General features: G+C 42.4%; 2 protein-coding genes across 6 annotated transcripts in view; both read right to left on the reverse strand.

Moving 5' to 3' along the window:
- Positions 1-1,969: 1,969 nt before the first annotated feature.
- Positions 1,970-5,159, reverse strand: LOC132793484 (putative uncharacterized protein DDB_G0277255). Its single transcript, XM_060803427.1, has 3 exons — positions 4,543-5,159; positions 2,636-4,012; positions 1,970-2,562 (listed from the first exon to the last, which is right to left on the reverse strand). The coding sequence occupies exons 1-3, from the start codon at positions 5,157-5,159 to the stop codon at positions 2,070-2,072; spliced, it is 2,487 nt and encodes an 828-aa protein (XP_060659410.1). The 3' UTR covers positions 1,970-2,069.
- Positions 5,160-5,222: 63 nt separating this feature from the next.
- The window catches only part of LOC132793488 (uncharacterized), a 95,614-nt gene continuing 77,286 nt past the window's right edge, over positions 5,223-23,550 (reverse strand). For 4 of the 5 annotated variants that reach the window (XM_060803435.1, XM_060803433.1, XM_060803436.1 and 1 more), the window contains one exon: positions 5,223-5,758. In XM_060803435.1, the coding sequence (XP_060659418.1) occupies positions 5,223-5,663 (441 nt within the window). In that variant the 5' untranslated portion in view covers positions 5,664-5,758. Of the gene's footprint in view, positions 5,759-12,823; positions 13,643-23,550 lie in introns of those variants that run through there. The other variant, XM_060803437.1, reaches the window with a different exon arrangement.

The raw sequence follows: 23,550 nt of genomic DNA on the forward strand, positions 1-23,550 counted from the left end.
TAAATTGATGTTCATAAATTGTTTTATCTTTAACATTTTTTTTATCTTACAACATTTAATTGTAGAATATTATGTGAACTTTCAGTCTCAAACAACTGTTACTCATAAAGTGCAGGGTATCTCTGCATTGTTTACATAATAATAGCGCAGTTAAAGCATTTATAGTCCGATCAACTTGGTGACTATATTACCAGATGAGATGATGCCAAGCTGACAATAGAAATTGTTCCCGTTTTGCTTTCATTTGATTGCGCACATGCGCGCGCCCACACTTCATTCAACTCGTTGCCGTAATGGGGGAGAAAAAAGTGTAATAAGAACAACCAGATTTTTGCATATACAATTTATATTTTCTGAGACATTTATTAGACACAAATAGAATGTAGTTATAGTAGGTAATAATGTACTCTAGATACTCGTATGCTATGTAAGCGATATATAATTGTAATAACTAAAATGTACATACTAAACGACTAAGACAATGCATTTGCCAGAGCGGGGAGAGTAAAAAGAGCAAAGAGAGAGAGAGAGAGTGCATCATTCTCTTGCTCTTTCACTTACGATCTCCTCTAAGCTCTGAACAAACTAAAGACTAATAAGAGTAATAGTTAAGTGTACTATAATTGTAATTAAATTGCATAATTCGAAACAATTGCGCGAATACAATTACGCGAATACACATTCACAACATGCACAACGAACAACATTTAAATTATGAGGAGAAATTAATAAATTCATTTCAACTATTTGTTATAACATATAACATTAAATATGCTTGTTAATCGGCTTGTTGTTGTTGCTGTTGCAGCTGCTGTTGCATAACTTCTTCTAGGTAAATAATGTTCGATATTTTGTGTAATATTGCTTATCTATAGTATATAGTATACACACATGTGTGTATATATCTCATTTATATATGCTTGTGTGTGTGTGTATGTATGTGTAAGTGTCTTTTGATATCTTGCTGCTGGAGGCGCCAATCGCCTTTTGCAGCTTTTGCAACTCGAGCTTTAGGTCCAAGCTTAATTAATACACCGTTTCGTTAATTTGCCGTTTTTTTGTTGTTGGTTTTTGTTTTTTTTTTTACTTTTTTAAATTTGTAATGTGACTGAAAACTGAAAGCGACAGCTAAATGAAAAATGGCTTTTTATTTATTCACTTTTTTCTTGTTTATGATTATTTTGTAGTTTTTGTTTTTTTGCTTTGCCTTGTCGCCTATTCGTATTAAATATTAACTAAAAGTGTCGCAATATTAAATTAAATTAAACATAAAATTAAAATCACAATTTTATAGACTTGACGTGTGAGTGTGTGTGTATGTGTATTTTGTGTGTTTATTGTATTGTCTGTGTCTGTTTCTGTGTGTGTGTGTCATCAGCGCTTCATGTGATTGGTTTTCTTGTTTTGTTTTGTTTGGTTCTTCTGCTCTCTTCTTTTTCATCTTCATCTTCTTCTGTTCTCCCTCTCTTACACATTCATCCTTGTCCATCCAGGCAAAATATTCTTCAAAAATATTTCATTGGAATTTTAAAGCATAGTTCTAGGCGCAGGGGAAGGCACAATTCAATGTTAATTAAAATTGCTGCTGCAAGCTAAACTGGTGAAAGCTGCAAGGGAGAGAGAGAGAGGAAGACAGCAAGAGAGAGAAGGGTAGGGAATAGATATAGAAAGAGAGAGAGAGAGAGGGAACAGATAAAGAGGAAATTATTTTAGTTTTAGCTGCACGAATTTAATAAGCAAAACAATCAGAGGGCAGCACGATTTGCATTGCCACACCTCCCGCTCTGCGCTAGACTCTTGTCCCCCCATCTACTGTCGGCGCCCCCTCATTCTCAACCGCCCGTCGTCTGCTCACCTGCAGGAACACACACAGCGTTAAATGTTGGTGTTGCTTCTTATGGTTGTCTGTTTTCTGTTGTCGTGGCTGTTGTTGTTGTTGTTGTTTGTGGTTGTTGATGGCAGCGAAACGATTTGGCAACGAATCTCTACTCCGAACCCGAGCATCGCATCCTCTTCCTCCACTTCCTCTCCCTGATCCTCCTTCCCATTCTCCTCCTCTTTTACATCGTCTACAGATAAAGCGTCGCCTGCTGACGCTGATCGAAATGGTGTATATAGAGTTTCTTCTTGGACTTCTCCTTCGATGGCCGCAGATCCCACACCAGATTGGAGAGGCTGCGTGGCCGCGACAAGCGTCGCGTCTTCTTCTCCGGCAGCTTCTGTGAGTCGCCCGAAGTGCGTCCCCCGCTGCGCGACGAGTCCAGCGTGCCCTCCCTTGGGTTGTTGTTGCTGCTGTGGTGATTGTTGCTGCTCGAGCTGCGGCTGTGACTGTGCGCCAAATAGCCATGCGAATTGAGTATGCTGCCGCACTTGAGCACCACATCGGGCGGCGACTGTGAGCCAGTTGATGCTGCCGCTGCCGCCGCTGCTGCTGAGGCTGCTTGGGCCGCTGCTGCTGCTGCTGCTGTTGTTGACTTGGCATGCGCTGAGATCATCGGCGGCGTCATTGCGCCCGTGTTGTTGCTGTCCGGTGTCAGCTGCAGACTGCTGAGACTCTTGTATCTGCCAAAGATTTCCAACATTCAGTATTTCCCCTCGAAGTTTATTATTCCCCCCTCGGTTATCGGTTACTCACCTGATATGAAAGAGCGGCGACTGCGGCTCGAGGGATTCCTTGACTGGCAAATGATTGTTGGGCGTCAGCACCTTGCTGTGGTGATGTGGATGCGGATGCGGATGGGGATGTGGATGTGGGTGTTGATGCTGATGCGATGCATGTGCATGTCCATGGGGATGATGGGCATGGGCGTGCGCGTGGGCGTGGTGCGCTGCTGCCGCTGCACTGGCAACAATTGCTGCCGTGTTGCTGCTGCTGTTGTTGTTGTTGTTATTATTATTATTGTTGCTGTTGCTGTTGTTGCTGCCCGGCGTTGGCGGTAACTGTTGCTGCTGCTGCTGCGAATGGCTATGACTGTGGCTGTGACTATGGCTGTGACTGTGACTGTGACTGGTGCCGCCGGTTGAGTTGCCATTGCTGCTGCTGCCGGCGCTGTGCGCATTCGCATTCTTGATGTAAAGCTTTGGTAGTGTGGGACGCTGTCGCTTCTCCGCCGGCTTTTTACCCGGAATCGTCTCAATTGGCGGCGGCACCGGCTTAATGTCCTCCTGTATATGGCTGTGATGATAGTGATTGACCAGCAATGCCGACGAGTGATGAACCAGCGACTGCTGTTGCGACTGTGACGAGTATTGCTGATGATGATGATGATGGCCACCGTTACTGCTGCTGTGTTTGTTCGACTCCAGGCTGCTGTAGTTGTTGTTGTTGCTCGTCTGTTGCTGCTGCTGCTGCTGCTGGTGTGGTGTTGCTGCTGCTGTTGTCGGTCCCCTGATTAGGCTGCAATAGTTGCCATTGCCGCTGCTGTCCGTGTGATGGGACTTGAGTGTTGGCGACTCGCAGATCGGCTCGAAGCGAGCCAATCCCTTGGAGAGCGGCGTCAGACCGCGCACATAGTCATAGATGTGATCAATCTCCTTGTACTCCTCGGCAAACTCGCTGCTGCTCAGCGCCTGCTGCTGCTGCTTGGACCATGAATCACAGCTGGCGCTCTTCCGCAGCACATAGCCGCTCTCGGCCAGACCGCTGGCCACGCCCGCCGCCGAGGGCAGCATGACGATGGGCAGCTTGTTGCCGCTGTTGCGACTGCTGAACTTGGAGTCCTTCTTCTCCTTTTCGCTCAGCTTGAGATCGACAATCTGCAGGCGATCGCGGGCATCCGCAAGCAGACGCTGCGCCTTATCCAAAAAGCGCGTGTACTCAATGAAATGCTCCAGCTGTTCCATGTTCTTGGCCCGCTGCAGCTTGATTTTCACGTTCAACGGCACTGGCACCAGATCCGTGTCCTTCTGCAACGGCAACGCAAAGATCCGATCGATTTCCACGCAGCCCAGCAGTCGCAGCTCTGGCACAAAAGGCTGCTTCAGTCCCTTGGGTCCGCTGCCATGCACAAGTCTAGAGCGATAGAGCGAGAGGAGATAATACAAATATTTATTTATTAACGCCAAATATAGACATAGCAAATTTAAAATGTTGTAAATATTAGTAAAATACTTGTTTTATAAAAAAATCGTTTAAATAATAAGTCATAAAATCAATAAAGTTACGTGATAAATTAAATTGACTTTACAGTTCATATTGAGAATAGTCTGTTCGATATTATCAAAATTAATATACCGAACAAATACACCTACAAAATACTGAAAATTGTATAATTGGTTTTTCTATATATCTATTGTGAAAGTATAAAACTTAATATATATAAATAATGTGTAAGTATAATTTATTACTAAATTATTTAGTTATCATAACATTTGTTTCAAAAATTTGTGGAATAAACAGAAAAACAATCGGATGAATGATTCCTAATCACTAATTCCACTACTTTTTATAAGAATTGTTTGCATTTCACTACTAAAATTATGAAGGCTACAAAAGGAGTAAGAATAGGGAGTGCATAAAGCATAGATTTCTTTGAAACTCACCTCACGATGACGGGCATCCGCTTGAGCAGCAGATTCTTGACGGTGTGCACTCCGCTGATGCTGTCCTCGCGTGCAATCGGCGAGAACTTGGCTTTGGTATCGAGTGGCAGATTGATGATCTCGTCCTTGATGTTGCGGCACTGCAGGTACTTGCCATTGTCGTTCATCGTGGTGAGCAGCTCTCCAGCGTGAATGGTGCGATTGAGCTGCTGGCAACGGAAAGTCTCGCGCACCAGGACACGAGCATTGCGCCGACGTGCCAGCTCCAGGACAGAGTCAATGCAACGCGTGGAGCGGCCATCCTCGCTGAGGAGCTCAAAGTAGCCGCCATAGGTCTCCGGTATGAGCACCTTGGCGCCCACATTCGTGGGCTTGCGTCCCTCCTTGATCTTAATGGGTTGCGCCAGAATCTGATACTTTTTGCCGGCACTCAAAAAGAGCGCAGTGCTCTGCAGCGATGGCGCCGATAGCGTTGGCACGCCGAGGGCCTGATGCTGACCCTTCAGGATCTTGGCCACCGCCGGCAGCGGTTGCTTGGAGAAGTCGCGCAAATAGACGGGCGTCGCATCCCCGAAACGGGAGGCGGCCAATATGATTTGGCCATCGGTGGCGGCCATGTCGCGGTTGAAAAACGATAACAGCTTGCTACGCGCCAGTTGCACATTAAATGAGAGTAAATTTCATTGGACTGGCTGCGGCGCCGACTCGCTGGATTTCTGGATGTGCCGCCTCTCTGTTGCCCCCGACTCCGCCTCCAGATGTCCCCCAACTGCGCCTTCCTCTGTCGCGCTAGATGCTTCGCTGTCCTCGTCGTCGTCGTTATCCTGGGCACAGCTGATGGCGTTGGCGTTTAGCTGATCCTCTAGCTCAAGGGCACGTCGCTTGGCCAGCTCCTGGTGGCGCAATCTCAGCAATTGTGCGCCTCGACTGCAACAGGCGTGTGCTATTTGCTCCTCTTCAATTTCTTTCTGTTGTTGTTGTTGTTGCTGTTGTTGTCTACCCGCCGCCGCCGCCTTGGCTGCCGTCTGGCTCTGACTGTGGTTATTGCTATGGCTATTGCTATTGCTCTGGCTGGTCAGCAGTCGCGTGGATGTCTGCAGTGCGTAGTTGAGATACTGCATTCGGTTTGCTGCTCGTCTCCCGCTGGCCACAGTGTGCGAATTGTGATGGCGACTTCTACTTCTCCTAGTCCTCTGCTTCAACTTGTCTTCGATTCCTGCAAGATTGTTGTAAGAGGGGAAATTAGTCGAATGGCATTTAATGTCGCATCGAAAATGCAGTTAATATTATTACACACACATAAAGGGCTGGCTTATTTATGGCACCCATAAAGTTGAAATGCAGCCAGCAAAATAAATGCATGTAAATATGGCCAATGCCAAACATGCCATTAAGACCATTAGGGGGAGGCACGAACACGAATACGAACAGCGAAAAGTAAAGAAGAGAACTGTGTAATGCAACTCGGGACTTCTCTGTGTGGCAGTAAGCCAGGCCAACAAATGGCAAGACATTAAAAGTACTTACAGGATATTTGCATATTTATGAAGCCCACAGACAGACAGACAGACAGAGAGAAAGAGAGAGAGAGGGAGAGAGGGAGAGGGAGTGAGCTGGGGAAGGACAGACACCATTCCGCAGAGATGTTCAGTCTCTACTAAATTAGTTGACAATTAGAATAAGTGAAAGAAGGTGAATGTTGAAGGTGTTTCGCCCACTTTTCAGCCAATGGGCGTGACCAAGAGGCCATTTCAATTGGAGTTGAGTGCTCATCGAGAAAAGCGGCCCATAAAGAATTTTACGAGCCTTTTGGCTAAAATGCGCTGCCTCCAAGCCAAGCCAAGCCAAACTGGCCAAGTGCAGTTCGGCAAAGTTATAAACATTTCGAGCTGCACACATAAAAAGCCAAGATTTAATTGAAATTTTTATGAGCTCGCCCCAGTGTTGGAGAAGTCATTGTAAGTAGTTTGTAAAATAAAACCGAGCTCATCAATTTCTGAACTATTTTGCAGCATAGTTTTGTTTCGTTATTTTTCGATTTTTTTCGAAATTTTTTTTTTTATTTGCAGTTGTTTTACTATTTCGCTGTGCTTTCCAATTAATTGTTTGGCCTGATGTTGTGTGTTGAGACGACGATAACACGGCTTGCAATTAATTTTCACCATGGAAAGTACCTTTTCCTGCGACTGCCAGAGAGCAAAAAAAATACAGAAAACGAACAACAAACTGGCGCGCAATTCTCACGCTTGGTAACTTATGTGGAAACGTGACATTTTCTCGGCTACTGGACAAAAATTGATGCCACTAACAGGCGGAGGATTGGCTAACCAACTTGTGTGGATCTGTTGTGGCTACCAATGTGGATCTGTGGCTTTGGATCTCGGCTTCCTGGCGCGTACGTGTCTGGAGTTTAAGTTGCTGTTTTTATTATTTCGCTCGGTGCATGGCCTGACACAGTTTCAGCATTTGCCTTGCATTTAACTTGATTTCATTGAGAATGTCTTAATTAATTAGTGGCGCCCCTGGACTGACTGGATGCTTGGCTGCCTGGAAAGTGGCACAGGCATTTGCGAGTCTCGCTCAGGGCTGAGACACTTGAGAGAGTCAGCTGCTAGCTGCCTCTTCACGCCCCCCTTCCGCGTCACTGTCTTCAACGCTTAACAACTTCCTGTGCAGAAAGGCACAAAAAAAAGAGAAGAAACTCATTTAACTTGTAGCTGACACGTTGCACACAGCAGCATCGAAGAAGCCTCACAAAAAGTTTTTCGTTTTCATTTCTTTTTTACTTTTTTTTTTTGTTTATTTGCTGGTTTTATTTTTTAATAAGCAAAAAACTTGCAATAAACATGAAATCCTTTTCAAGCTCCTGCCACAGGCGCGTTGCCAATGACGATGACGATGGCGATGACTATGGCTATAATACTGAGACGATGGTGATGGCGATGACGATGACGATGACGTTGGCATATGTCGAGCTCAACCCCTTTTGGCCACGGCCAGTTGCTGATGCTTCCTGTCCCCGAGGGGAACACACAAAAGCCGCAGGCAAAACACTTGAACAAATGAGGTATCATCCGAGTCGAGTCCCAATACGAGTTGACTGCGAGCCACAGGAAAAGTGACAACGTTTCTTTACCCCCTTCATCCCTCCATCGCTCCTTCATCACTGTAACCGCCTGCGGTTATGACTACGAAATATGAAATATGTAACCCAAGACGTAGACAACAAGTACCAGAAAAAGACAAAAAAAAAAAAAACCGAGAAGAAGAAGCCTGACGCATAATGAGATACACAAAAACAACAACTTGTGAAAAAGAAACGAAACGGAAAGCAACAAAAACACAACATAAAAAGCAAAAGTTAATAATGATGCAACGAAGCTTAAATACTCTTGCTAATGATGATATCATAGGCGATTATGACTGCCGTAAGAAGGTAAAGGATGTTCTTGCCTTTTTACAAGCGAACCAAGTTATCGAAGAAACTCATTAAAATTTTTAAAAACTGCAGTCAAATTTTATTAAAAAAAGAACTCACTCCATACTAAAGTTAGTTTTTTAGAAAAGGTTGCGAAATTACAAAAATAGCATCATTCTTATATTTAGACTTTCTTTTATAGATCATATAAATACTGGTTCTTTTAATAAATATTTTCTATCGCAAGAACTCTTAAAAATTGTGCAATATTTAATTTAGTGTGGTTAAGAAAAATCAATTGTAATTTTAATTTATGTTGAAATGCGTCATATATAACAGTTAAAGCTGATAAAATTGTGTTATCGATAAAAACTAGTCAGGGCCAGACAAAGAGCTGCGTAGTATACAAAACTTTCTGGGAATAGTATTCAAATGAGTCGCTATTAAGTCCAGCTTAAATGCGAATTAATATGTATAGAATTAGAAATTTACATACACAATATAAGCAGACATCCAAGATATGTAGATAGATAGCACCGCATTCACACTCGATGTCATTATGCAAGCGCAAAGAAGTTGCAGCTATAACTTGCTGGATTTACTTTGGGGTGTTTGTGAGCACATATGTATTTGCCCCAAATATGCCCCAACAAGAGAGAGAGACGACGCTGTTGTTGTTGCTTGCTAGGGTAAATACAGCATGGAGGGTGTCTGCTTAATGACCAAGTTATTACAACCCGGGGTAAGTGTATAAGTAGAAGTAAGTGCGATAAAAGCAGCGTTCAAAAGGATTAGGGCAGCTATAGCTCCACATACGTAGAGCTCCTCCTTCTCCACAACGAGCAAACAGAATCTGTGTAAAGGTGTGTGCACACACACACACATACGAAGGTGGGTGGCTTTTGTTGTGCTAACAAAAGCAACAGACGAGCCAAAAAGGAAAAGGAAAAGTGTAAGGAGCACGTCCCGGTCGCAGGTCAGGCACAACACACAACGCACAGCACAGCTCATAAAAGGAAGCAAACACACACACACACACAAACACACACTCTCATATGTGTTTGCATAGTTTGAAGTGTGTGCGTGTGTGTGTTGTTGGTGTGGTGTATATGTCTGGGCACATTAATCACACTAAAGAGTTTTACAAAATGCAACTCAACTCTGCTGTTGCCAGAGCCAAAGCGCGAACCAAAGCCACAGTCATAGTTGTAGTTGCTGTTGTTGTTGTTCTTGTTGCTTCGTTGCTGTGATTGTTGTTGTAGTTGTCGCCGTTGCTGTTGTTGTCACCACTTTAAGCTGCGGCTTAAAAATCGCGGCCCCGTCTTTGCGGCAAGCAGCTTACCCGGCTAAGAATTTCGCATTGCCGCGTTGCCGCGTTGCCTCTTTTCTCTGCCTCAACGCCAACGCCAACGCAGCAGCAACAGCAGCAGCCATAGTCGCGGCAGCAGCAGCAACAACACTTGATGTAATACTGAAGTCGACGCCAACGTCGACGCTAGGGCATATAATGCAATATAATACGAGACTCAGAAACTCCTTCATGCTTTTCTTTATTTAATTTCATTTCCGTTTTGTCAAGCTGCTGCTTCGGCTGCTGCTGCTGTTGCTGTTGCTGGGAACACCTTCAACTCGAGCTGCTGCCTCATCTAGAGTCTCATCTCCTGTTGCCCATTCTCTTCGCATCTCGGCATCTCATCTTCGACTTGGACTAGTCCTGTGCTCAGTTGCCTTATTATGTCGTTCTTAGCGCTTTTGATTACTTTTTATCCGCTTTTGCACGCGGATCTGCCTGGCAAACAACTTATTGTTGTTGCTCTCTTCATGCTGTTGTTGTTGTTGTTCTTATTCTTGTTGTTGTCTTTCATATCTACCCCTTGGTGTGACTAATGACGTGCCGGCCAAACGGACAACGCTCGCCACTTGCCACTTTCCGCCCGCCGCTGCTTCTCGTTTGCTTAGTCCCCCTCTCGACTGTCTCGGATGTAAATAATGAAATAATATGGTTTTTCTCTTGTCTACCATGAAAAATTAACGTTCTGCCCATTCTTGACTTCTTTTTCGTTTTTTTTTTGTTTTGTTTGCAAGATTTTTATATGGTGGACAGTTGGTTTTTGCTTTCATTTGTCAAGTCGAGTTGAGCGTTTTTTTTGCGCTTTTCGCTTTGCTTTTGCTTTGCACTGGATGTGCGCTTTAGAGTTTTGTTTTGGGTTTCGTTTTTGGCCTTTGGGGTTGCGAAGGTTGTTGAGTGACCATTGTGGGTGTCTTCTATAGTGTGTATTTGTGAGGTTATTGCACCGAAACCAAAAGTGTTATGAATTCCCTAGCTCACTCACTCTCTTGCCACCTCATTCTCTGATTATCTCCGAGGGGGAATAACAACTCTTCTTGACTTTTGAGTAATGAGACGGTAGCAGCTTTTGATAGGCTGCAAACCCTTTGAGCATTGTTTATTTTTCCGATATATTTATGGCCTAAACAGTTGCCCTCTAACTGAACTTGTTTTGTAAGCCTCCAAAAATGAGAAGAGCATTCAGTCTGAGCTGACAAATGTGTATGCGACAAATGTGTGTGTAGCTAGAACCTTGGCGATGTCAATGCCATTAAATGAATCCATACATCTGGTATGTAAATATAGATATGATGGCTCATCGTGCTCTATATGTGTATAGGCAGGCAGACAGACAGAATGTAACGTATTTTTCCCCTGTCTCGCATTCGTATTCATATGCTAAATTTAACAGTCGGAACGCGCCCAATTCCAATTCCAATTCCGATTCATAAATGGCGGGGGCAGCAAATCAAAAGCAATTAAAATGCAAAGCCACAGAACGGCAAAGGGTAACATTATTATAGTTGTTGTTTGTGTTGTTGTGACGTTGATGAGATTGCCCATGTCAATGATTTCTGTATTTCTGTGTGCTTTTTTTATTTCTTATTGAAATGTTGACGTGCTTACTAATCAACGAAGCGGTCAGAGTGGGAAACACATTGCTGGTATTTTATTAATCATGCGCTGCATGCACAAACACACACCACACAAGAACTAGGAGAGGTAGAGCCAGAAGCAGAAGCAGTTATAAGAACAGGGACAGATATTGGAGTTGGGGTTTCACAAGAACCACAGGAAATCGAAACCGAAATGCAACGACATTTGCTGTATCATATTTGGAACTGTTTAGTGATGGCCTCTTGTTTACTCCTCCTCCTCCTCCTTCGCTGACACTAAAGAGAAAGAACCGTTGACTGCCTTTTGAAGTCCAATCGAATGTCGTATAAAGTGCTTGTTGTTGATTTTTATTCTTTTTTAGGGTCTGCAGTTCATTGAGCATTCCATGCTTAAATTTATGCTCGACGAGTGCCTGATTGTTGTAGGGTTCTGCCGTCACCTTGGGTTAGCTGACACTTTGTAACCGTTCTGTATTCTGTTTACCTTAAGCAGACCAAACGAAAGTATCTTTTCTTCACATTGATTGACTGCGCAGTAAATATGTGTGTATGTGTAAAAGGGAAATCCCTTTTTGGGGCTGCCTCATTGCCATTTATAAACAAATGCAGCAACTTAGAGAGACAAATAGACAAGGGGCTGGGCCCAGGCACACTGCAAGACTGGGGACTTGGGACTACGATTGGGGACTGCGGACTGGAGCTGGGGCTAGGCCCAAGCCTGGGTCTGGGCTTGGCAATGCCGAGGATGGGCTTTTGTTGCTTTGCTTTTGACCCAGAAAATGAAAATACAATAAGAAAATGTTGCGCCCGTCTTTTGTAAGTGAAATTTTCAGCTATCTGCTGCATGTCTTTGTTGTTCTTCCATATTAAAAACTACAGAAAAGAAAAAAAACCCAATACAAAATGGTAATGGAGAGTGTTGAGCATTGGCAGATGCCTTACGGAGTTACGGTGAGAAGTGCGTTGGTGTCAACTCAGAGAAAGAGAGAGAGAAAGAGCGACAGTCCATTAACTTGTCAGCCCCCATCGAAGCTGAGTGGGCAGCGATGGGCATATAATCGAGCTGATAATGAATAAGCGAACAAATTTCTTTAGCATCTTATATTCCTATTCATTTGCAAGTAGTGAAAGGCAGTTGAAAAGTGATAGAACTTTTTTTACGAAAACACTTTCCAACTAAAAGATTTTGGTATAATAATTCTTCTCATAAAGTTTTATTTCTCATCATTATTATATTTGCATTTAAGATCATTTATTTATTATATTTAATAGATAATTATTTTTAGCCTTTACTCTGCGACCGATGACTAATACTTGAATGAATTTGTATTGCTTACTTAGCGGATACAAATTTTTAGCCTTGTCATCTCATAATTATTATTAATTTATGTTATTTTAAGTCTTTATTTAATTGATTTATTTTAATTGATTGGCTTCCGAAAGAAATTATCGAATTATATTCATTTTGTTTTACCAATTTTGTTATATAACTTTTTTAATTATTTATTTGCTTTTAATCAATGTTTTTTTTCTATCTTATTTTTTATGGTTATAAATGTATTTATATTTAAATCATTTGTCGTTAAAATTCGCTATATTGGCTGTCTTTGTCAACGTTAGCGTTTTATAATTCTTCGAGTTCTTTTCATTTATAATGTCGAGAATCACACTCGAGTGATTTCGGAAGTCTCGCAGATAAATTCATAAACCAATTTTGACACTTAATAGGGCCGGCAATTAGCAGTCGAAAATTTCACAGAGGCCACACAATAATAATATCCACACTTAATCCAATTTATAGAGCATGACGCTAATTACCCATTAAATGTTACTCTATGCATTAATAATAATATTATCGTATTCATATTAATATTTTACGTGTTGTGTGTTTTACGTTATTATTTATGGATTGCTCACCTAGTATGTGTGTTATGTATGTGGACAATGCAAATAACGGTAGAATTTGCTCCAAAAAAGTTGCCGTTAAATGTGCACAATAAACATTTACATTTACACCTTTTTTTTTTGGCAATCAATTAACAGCACACAGACACATTCACAGAGAGCAAGACACAGACACTGAATAAACTCTCATTACTCATTTCTTGACTTGGATTTTGTTTTCTATTTGCTTTTGATGTTGTTGTTGTTGTTGTCGGTGTGTTTTCTTGTGGATTTGCTGTTGGTTACGCGAGTTTTACGATCATTTCGTAATATTCGCAGTCAGAGCGAAAATCTCTTTTGTTGTCGATGCTGTTGCCACGAAACTATGAATAACTGTGAATTTCACAATACCAAATGAGGCACAAAGAATTTTTACTTTCACGCCAGTGACGAAATGTGACTTAAGTTTGTTACTTCTTCGTCTTCGACTTCTCGTTCGTCGTTGTCATCTCCTTTGCATCGTTTCACCGTTCTACACTTTTTTTTTTGTTGTTGTTGTTGTATTCACTCATCCGCGATTTGCATAAAAAACGAAACGAAACGCGTTGAATTTTGCCGGAGTATTCCCCAAATCGCAATCGCAATAGCAATCGTATATGTGTTCGGTTATTCTCTTCCTCTAACTCGTTGAGGTGTCTCGCGTGGGTTGCTCTTGTTGTTGTTGTTGTTGAAGCCGCGCACGCGCACACAGATCTCGCTGGGAGCGACGACGATTGTGGAATGAACCGGTCGCTGGATGCGAAGCTAATGAAATGCGAGCTACGGTTCTGAGAGCTGTCGAGTTGAGTGCCCAGAACATGCGCAGTCTCTGCCGACGTCGCTGTTGCTGTCTGCGTCGCCGTCGCCGTCGCCGTCGCCGTCGCCATCGCAGCTGGCGTCGTTACGTTCGTTAACAGTCGCTTAACAGAGCGCTGTTAAACCGGTCTAAGGTCTAGCTTACGCTCGACTCCACAGGGAAAGGCGAGGTGGGGAATTTCTTTGCTCAACTTTCGGGCATTTGTTTTGGGCTCTAATTTCTAAGCAAACGTTGTGCGCGAAAGACTGCGAGAAAGACAGATAGAGTGAGAGAGAGAGCGAAAGAGATTCTCCGCGATAAGCGACGGACAGTTGTTTAATAGTTTTCTTTCGAATTTTGAGGATCTTTTTTCTACATTTATTTTATTTTTTTTGTGTTGTCTTCTTCTGTCGTTGATTCTTTCTTTTTATGTATTTTGGATGTTTTTTGCCTCTGTCTCAAATGTTTGCTGAGAAAAACGCGACTCCCAGCAAAGAGTCAACTGTTGATTTGCTTTGCTAGCATCTCTTTAAGTTTCATTAACATTTCCATTGGGCCGCGGCCGTCTGGCTGAATGTGGATTGTGTGGTGTCCCTTGTCCCTCTGTGTCAACCACTGTGTCTGCAGAGCAGAGCAGAGTCGTAATATTTTTGTTTGGCTGTGCGTGTGAATTTTTATGGTTCATTAAAATTAAAAGCAAGCGCTGCCTTCTCGTTGTATTTTTAATGTTTTGTTTGGCTTTATTTATAGCCGACCGATTGGCATTTAGAATGTGAGTTTGTTTGGATAGTTTTGAGTCTAGATTTCGGGTTGATTGAACCAAAAACGATGCGACTGTTAGTTAAGTAGCTTTTGCCATTCTCAATCTGATTTGTATCACAAGAGGCGGAAGAGCTGACAGCTCCACAAAGTGAAATTCCAATGGTGATGTAACAACAATTTCAACAACAACAACATACATATGCATATCATCGTGCAGTGTTTCGGTTTTGCCAAAAAGGGTTAAGAACAGGAACAACATGAACATGAGCTCAACAGAGAACTGCGAGCTGTCCGGGCCGATGATTTACGACAAAGTTACTTTAGAATATTCAATCAGAAAACCTTTCAAAATGCCGCAAGGCCAAAGTTCTACTCGTAAAAGCTGGACCATAAAAGTCAAAGCCAAAAACCAAAATAAAAAAAAAAAACGAATATAACGAAGGCAAAGGCCGCTTGCATAGCACATGAAATATGAGCGCAAATTATAAACAGACGTCACGTCAAAGGATTAACAAGCAGTACCTTAGTCCCCCCCCTCCGCTTGACCAAACCAGCTATCAACAACAGCCCCAAAGCGAGTCCGAAATAAAAATCAAATGAATCAAACGTCGAGCCGAGGCAACATTGATTTCAAGGAAGTCTTCATCGTTGTCGTCGTCGTCGTCGTCCGATCCGCTGATTTGATTTTTATGACTGCCAACCTGAACCTTTTCTCTTTATTTTTGTTATTTTTCAAGCGAAAACGCAGCAGAGCGATTAAAATCTAACAAATTTTTCTCAGCCTCGCAACGCGACAAGGGCCGCCATTTATTCCAGGCGGGGGAGCGAAGAGGAGGAGGCGGAGGAACAAGTGAACAAGACGCGTTAAATGGTCAACACCCAACACGGACAGCGCCTGAAGCTTCAGTTTCAGCTTAAGCTGAAACTCATACTCATACTCGAGACTCAAACTCAAACTCAATTTTAAAATGCAGATTATGTGCGTTGATTAAATATTGTTTTTTAATTTCTTTCTGCGTCTCAATGGGAAATTAAAAATGCAAACCCAAATGCAGCCAAGGGAAATGCAGTCAACTTGTTGTTCTTGCTGTTGTTGTATTCAGTTTGTTTTGGTTTTTGTTGTTGTTGCTGTTGATTTTTGCGTTTTGTGCATGCCACGCACGTCGCGCTTAATAATAAAAAAACATTTATAAAATTGAAAAAGAACAGCGCGGCGTTGGGTTGGGTTAGTGTTGTTGTGGTTGTTGTTGCGGTTGTTATTGCTGTTGCTGTTGCTGGTGTCGGTGTCGGTGTCGGTCAAGGCGTAGCCAAAGCAGCGCCGCCTATCGAAAGGTTTATGGCTCGAACATTCGCCTTTCGACTTGACCGGCAACAGTCGCGAGTACATCAAACAAGCGTCAAACTTATACCCTGCACTCTACAGTGTTCTATGGGGTAGATTCGTGTGTGTGCTATAAACTGATTTAGTTAATGTAGCGTCGTAAGGTATTTTCTTGGCAGGTCAAGCGTAATTGGCTTAAGTTAAAGTTCTTTTACTGCTCTGGCTGCTATCTTATCAAGCTCAAGTTTGTTGCCTAAGTCTTTTGTTTTTGACTGCGTTTGCCGCATCGCTCTTTATCATCTTTGTGGAAATCGCACTTATAACGGTCCGCATGTGAGTGTGTGTATATATGTGTGTGTGTATGTGTGTGTGTGCATTTATCAGGAAATTGTTTGTCGGCTTAAAGATTTGCATAAAAAGACAGCGACGACTCAAGAGTCTGCGCAGAGTCTTTGTGCGTGTGCCAATTTTAGGTGCAGCCCACGCCAAAATCTCATCCATAACTCAAACGATGTTGTATGTAAATGAGCTGCAATTGGAACTGAGGCTGCATATGGTTCTCCAAAAAGAAAATAAAAAATTAGCTGCAACTTTTGTTAGCTTGCACTTTTTTGTTTTTTGTTTTTTTTTTTTTGGGGCGGCCTTTCTTTGGAAAGCAGCGCGCGCGTTGCACGTTGATTGATTGCCTTGGCCATTGTATGGAGGCAGTGTGTGGCAAGTACTGGTTGGTAGATAACTGCGTACTTACTATATATATATATGCGGGCTCTGCTTCCCTGGTGCGGGCCTAACCTTTTGCACTGCACTCGCTTCGCTGCGAGTTGTGCGTTGTGCGCTGTGTCTTGACTTTGACGCTTCGTTTCCTGCGCAGCATTTTACGCTTAATTTGGCTTTGATTGATGTTTTAGGCTGGCTTTCGGCTTGCGCGCTCACTCGCTCGCTCGCTACACTCAAACTCTCTTACGAAAATTAGTTAATTTTACTGCCTGCTTTGGTTCACTGAACTCCACTCGCACTCACAATACACAGCTGCAATGACCGATAGTTGCTACAAAAGTTTGCTGGGTTGGGGCTGCCCTCAGTTAAGTGATAATTTTCATATTGGAGCCTGACAAACATTTAACATTTATTTGTAGCAGCCTCGCATTCTGATGTCTTGTCTCTTGTGGCTCTCTCAACAGCTTTGACCCAGTTAACTGTGCGGGCTGCCGCATTGTAGTTTTTGTTGGACACTTTCCAGATAGCTGACACACAGGTTGGAAAGCAATTAATTACATTGCCAACTTGTACGTGGCCACAATGAAATTGTTAACAGCAAACAGCTCAAAGAGCGCGCACGTCAATCAATCAGTCCGTCACTCTCTCAGTGAGTCAATCCAAGAAATACAGTCAATGGCCTCAACAGCAGCCGGTTGCTATATATATTTTGTTTTTTTACTTTTTGGGTAGTTCCCAGTTCCCTGTTCTCAAACTGTTTTTCTAGCTGTCATGTTGGCGCTCCAGGTGCCATTATTTATTTGGCAAACGCGACAAACAGAAAATAAAATCTAACAAAACAAAAGAAATGAAATGAATAGAAAACAAAACAAAACGCTGGCCACACCAATTAGGACACACAAACGCGAGCACATTTTTCATTCGATCTCCTCTGCGGAAAGTTGCCAATTTGGCTTTCATTTTCAGGGGGACCCTATCGGTGGAAAGTTCTCATGTTACGCTACGATTCGCGATATATACCCTTAATAGGTCTCAGGTCCCCAGCTAACAATGCTGCACTCGAATAACAAGGACAGTTCAGCATAGATCAGCATTCTAATAGGAGCAAAGTCACTGCCATTGCCATTGCCACAGACGTAGACGTAGCCGTAGACGAAGACGAAGACATTGCCACTGACACTGGCTGCGTTCGCATCCCAAAGAAACAAAAAAACAATAAGCAAGGGCAGCGCAGGCGAAATCGAGGAGAGAATTCAGGCAAATAAACCAAACCAAAAAAAACCGAACAAACAAACATAAAAACGACTTGCAGCATCACGTTTCACGAATTCGCGGCAGAACACGTCCCTGTTCCTGGGCGCATTAAATGCAAACAGGCAAACCGACGACACCAGCAACAGCAGCCACAACAACAACAACAACCACAACATCCATGCCTTAACCCCAAACCGAAACTCAAACCAAAATTGAAATAAACAACTGCGCGGACAATAAGTAAAAGTTTGCTACAGTTGCAACGACTCCAGTTGCAGCCGACGAGGCGACTCCTCACTAATCTTTGCAGCGTATGCGCAGAGATGCGGCTTATTCTCATTGTTTGCCCCACCTCCCTCCTTCCTCTCTCCACCTACTTCTAGTACAATTGGCAGTCAGTGCCCCACAGTGCAGCGCAACGTACCGCACCACCCGTTGCACGCTTTGGGGGGCGCACGTTCGCATCCAGACAAAGAAATATGGAGAGAAAATTGCCATGAACTCGCACATTGCACATCGATTTTGCTTCTATTGGCCTGGGAGCAGCAGCAGCAGCAGTAATATTCTATCTACTATTGTACGATGTGACGGGTATTATAAGTTGAGCCAGTTGTTTGTCAATACAAAGCACAGCCAATTTGCTGTAAGTAGCCCCCAAATTCCACAGCTTACATGTGGAATGTTGCATAAGCAGCTAGTAAATGATGGAGAAAGTTTTGTTTGTACTTTCAGGGCAAACTCCATTTTAAATGACTAGAGAATAAAAGTGGCATTTTAATTAAATTGAAGTCAAATATTGTAATTGGGTTCGCATTACATTTAAGCATTATTCTTTTAGAGGTATACCTAGGATATTTTGTTATTAAATGTTTTTTGTTGTTGTAAATAGAACTAAAAGTTGAAAAACATGAAGTGATGTATTTATACATATCACATTAAATCCTGCGCATGAACAAATAGCATATCTTTTTTAATATTGTTTAAGTATAATATTATAGAAATCAAAAAGTGAAAGAGGAAATAAAGTTACATATTCATAAATGTAATATCGTTATCGATTTGTGCTGTCTGAAATAAGCTGTGACCTATTGTATATAAAACATGCAAGTGAAATATCTTTATACTTATTAGTATATATATATATATATATATATTGAATGCATCATTAACAATCTATGCAAATGTAATTTCTTAGTCAAAAAAATGCATTTGAAAAATAAATTTATATTCTTAATAATGTTCATATTCTTCATCAAAAAATACATTTAAAATGCATATTTATATTCTCAATAATTTATTTAATGCCAGCTCATTCAACTCTCTTGCGATTTGAATACTAAAATTGCTTAGGGTATGTTTTGATGCCATGTTCATCCTTTGTCTGGCTTTCTAATCTTGTTCCTGGATAAAGTGAAAATGTGCGCAGCTTTCCTTCTGTTCTGCAATTTACTTTTGGTTTTTTTCTTTTCAATCAGCTGTGTTTTTTTTTCTTGTGGTTGTTGTTTCCCTTTATTTTTTGGGTTTTTTCTTTGTAGTGATTCAGTTTTCAGCTTTTGCTCTGCGCTAATTTATCACTTGCCCACGTGATGCATGTGGGTTGTGTGCTGCTTTTGGCTTTATTGCTACTGTGGATGCTGCAGTTGTTGGTGTTGTTAATGTTGTTGTTGTTGCTGCGGTGGCTGTGTTGCAGTTGCACAGTTGCATTGAACTTATCGAAACCGCACAATCAGCACTAGCAAAAAGAGGCACAAAGCCCAATCACTGAAAGGCAGCTGGCAACCACTGATGATGATGATGCTGCTTCTGCTGCTGCTCCTGATGCAACTGCAACAGCAACTCGAATGCGACTCCAGTTGGCTGCTGCTCCTGCGGATGCGGATGACTGCAGAGTTACAATTTCAAAACAAATAAATTCATGCTGCAGGCTAAAAAGGGCAGCCCAATGGACGAGCCACAGACACTGAGAACTGCAAACTGAAAACTGAGAACGCTCAACGGAAAATCGAGAACCGAGAACTGAAAACTGAGCTAAGCCCAAAGCAAACAAATCAAGGAGCAGCCAGTCAGCCAGCCATAGACATGGATCTGAACCCCTGGATTTGCCTGCAGTTAAAGGAACGCAACGAGGAAAAAAAGAAAACATTGAGGCTTGACTGCAATTGTTCTGCTTGCTGTTTGTCTTGCCCCCGCCGACTGCTGTCTGCCATTTAAAAAAACAGCAGCAATTATTGCTAGATACACACACACACACCATCACACTGAGACACACACTCGACACTGCCAGCGGTGCTAGTTTTTGTGCTCATTTCAGCAAACGGCGGCTACAATAATAATTCCCCCCTCTAAACGCCCACAGAGCACTTTTTTTTTTTTTTTGGGATGGGACTTGGTCTGGGTGAAATGGTGGCTGCCAAAGGGGGTTGCAGCTCATTTGCATGCCGCTTGGCTGTGGCAATGTCGTGTTCAATGCGCTGCTGCAGCTGCTCCCAGTTCCCAGCTCTCAGCTCTTGATTTCATTTCAATGCATGTTTAAATCCCAAAGTCAATGTGGGATTCGTTCTGCGAACTGTTGCTGACCCGAACGACGACGCAGGACACATCCATATGCATGCTTTGATTTCGTTTTCGATTTCAATTTCATTTGTTGGATTTTTGCATGGTTGTTGCTGTTCGTTGCAGGTTGCAGGTTGCAAGTTTGCATTGTTGCCGCTTTCATGAAAGTTAAGAGCAGCTTTTGCATGTTGCCCTCGAGCTGATGCTTTTGTTGGCTGCTGTTGATGTTACGACGGTTGTCGTTGTTTTGGTTGCTGTTGTTGAGTATCTTTTGTTCTGGCATTGCCATTGTCAACATTTTTGTTGTTTTCTTTTTTTGGCGTGCTTAGACCATGACCATGCCCACATGACAGCCTCTTCTAGTCGCAGTACCTTTGGCTTTGTTTATCTATGCAAAACTTTCGTTCTTTCGCATAAGTTTTGCTTCTTTGCGTTTTGTTTACCTTTTTGTTTACCTTTCCCCCACCCACACTTGTTGTCTTGTCTTTTGCCAACTTGTTTAACTTGTCAAAATGCTTGTTTGTCTGTCGTTGTCGTTGTCGCTGATGTTGTTGTTACAGCTGTGCGCTAGTGGCAATTACATTTAAAGCTTGTTGCAACTTAAGCACATACCAATAGTAAATTGCACCAATTTCAATCTCATAAATATCACCTTGAACCTCACAGCCACAGTCTTCGCAAAAGCCACAGCTGGGCAAGGTCATGGCTTAAAGACACACACACTTACATACACATAAACACAAATAAACAAACGACCATTTGGCCAACAATGATGCAACAAATTCGATTGGCTGCTGCCCCTTTGAACAAAGCATCGACTAACGTAATTTAATAAAACGTTTAGACGATTAGATTCGTTTGTATGCACTAAAATGTAACCATTAGATACGCTATCTACACACACACACACACAACAATACACATACAAGCACACACACATACACAAGTGCTGGCGAAGCAAGTGCAAGCAAAGCTAAGACTTGAGCTTCCATTTGGCAGCAGCTGCTGCACTTGCTGAGGCCAAAACGCTAACGAGCCTTTGGCCACGCTCTGCAGACCTGCCTCGTCTCCCTCTCCTCCTCTCAACCGCCCTCTCCCCCCAATCTTTCGCTCAATAAGAGCATGCAGCTGTTGTCCGTGTCGAGACAGCGACGCTCCCTTTTACTTGATGCTGGTTTTACTTTTCTGCTGCTGCTGCTGCTGGAGGACTTCGTCTGTCTGCCTTGGTTGCCTCGCTTCTTGCCTCTGGTTGCTGCCCCTGCGGCATGGTAAATCTGCGCTGCCAATCGCTGAAATTATTGCGCTCAATCTTTGTTATTAGATTAACTTCTATTTTGTTTTCCTATTTGACTTTGCCATAAAAACGAATCGAGCCTGAGCCTCCTTAATGCCCTTACCCAAATGGGGCATGACTGCCGAATGCAACTGTCAAGCTTAAATTTAAGTGAAAACCTTTGCAATTGCATTTAAAGTCAAATGGGTAACAAAAGCAAATGTCTAGCTAAAGTAAACACATGAAGCTTACTACATTCATTGTTGTAAAACGGTGATTATATTGGACATTCAAATGAAAATATATCTTAGACTTGTTATCAAGTTAAACAAAATTTGAAATGAATAATCAAAAAATATAAAAAACAATTCAAGAATTCTGTGGTTTTTTGGCAGAGGAAAACCAACAAAAGGAAAACCCCAAATTATGTTAATAAGATATAATAAATGTTTGTCTATGTTAAATGTGTAGTTCATAACTGAATTTAAAGAAATAATCGCGGAGAAAAAGTGAGAAATGTTTGGTTATGTTTAGTATATATTTTTTATAGCTATGCATTAAAAAAAGAGAATCGCAAAGATAGAGACACAAAAAGTCAGTCAATTTCAAGTCATAATTGGAAGATATGGTTATAAATATAATAAATGTTCGTTTGATGTTCAATTCCTTTTATTACTGAATTCAAAGAGAGAGTAGCATAGTGAGAGATCGATTTGTAGAGCATTTGCTATTCGTTTTGCTGGCAGTGTATCAAATTTTGCTTGTTATCTTTTTGCTGCTGCCGCTTCTGCTGTTACAGTTGTTGTTTGAAAACTGAAAGTGCGCCTGGTCAGTCGCTGTTGCCATTGCTGTGGCTGTGGTTGTGGTTGTGGCTGTGGCTGGTGTCTGTGGTGTTGCCTTCTTTCCTTAGTCTGGTGGCATTAGGCAATGTTGCATTAGCTATGCTCGCCTGGCATTCGGTTTTGGCTTCATTTGTTTTTACGGCCTGCATTTTGTATCCATTGCCATTACGAGACAGCAGTGCATCTGCACTGCCTGCAACTGCAACATTGCAACTGCTGCAACAACTTCTTCCCTTTGTCGTCGTCTTCCAGTTTTATCTGCGGCTTTGGCTGTGGTTTTATCTGGCCAAAATGCAATGCGAGTACGCGATGAGTTTGTGCCTGTTTTGGGTCTCCTAAATTGGTTTTGTGTTGCCTGCCATGTTGCTGGCGCATCAATTGAACGGCAAACAGGCAATCGGCAACAGCAACACCAACAACAGCAACAACAATAAGTTTCGCGTTGCTTGCAGCAACGTGGCATGCTGTAACTTGGCCATTGTCGGGGGGCCATCGACTGCAAGCGTCTATTCTACATAGCAAAGTTTTAGAAAGGCAACAACTTTCCTTGCAGCAAGCCATGATGCGGTCATAGACTTGCAACTTGCCACTTGCCACTTGCCACTTGCCACTTTGCAACCTGCAACTTTCGCCCCGCCAAAAACTCGATAATAATGATGTTGCAGCAGCCTGTCGCACGTTTTTTTCTTTGTCTTTCGCTCTCTCTGTCTATGCATGTGCTTGTTGCATAATTAGAGAACTGTCATGCGAATATGATTCCAATTAAGAAAGAGACAGAAATAGAGAAAACATATAGAGAGAGAACTCTCGAACTCTGTTTAAAACTCATTAAGTTTTGGTTACCAAAAATTGTTTAATGAATGCTGTTCAAGAGAACCGACTCAATTACTCATTAGATGCGGGGTATTTATGCTTTGCTTTATTAATGAGGGAATTTCTCAGACCCTTTTACGCTACCCTATACCCTTTTTAATTCCCATCTTCTTTCCCCCTGCTTTTGTTCTTTCGGTAGCATTTGCCATTTCGTGTTATGAAGCCCTGTGACAAGTGCGGCGTAATTGAAAGAAATTAAAAAGGAAAAACACAAAGCTGCAACAGTTTAACGACAGCAACAGCAACTTGAACGGCAGCAGCAACAACAATAGTAATAGCAACGAGCAGCAACAGCAACAGCACATATTAAATGATGATGATAATGTGCCA

The sequence above is a fragment of the Drosophila nasuta genome, chromosome 3, assembly GCF_023558535.2.
Source record: "Drosophila nasuta strain 15112-1781.00 chromosome 3, ASM2355853v1, whole genome shotgun sequence".
In the NCBI taxonomy this organism is placed as follows: Eukaryota; Metazoa; Arthropoda; class Insecta; order Diptera; family Drosophilidae; genus Drosophila; species Drosophila nasuta.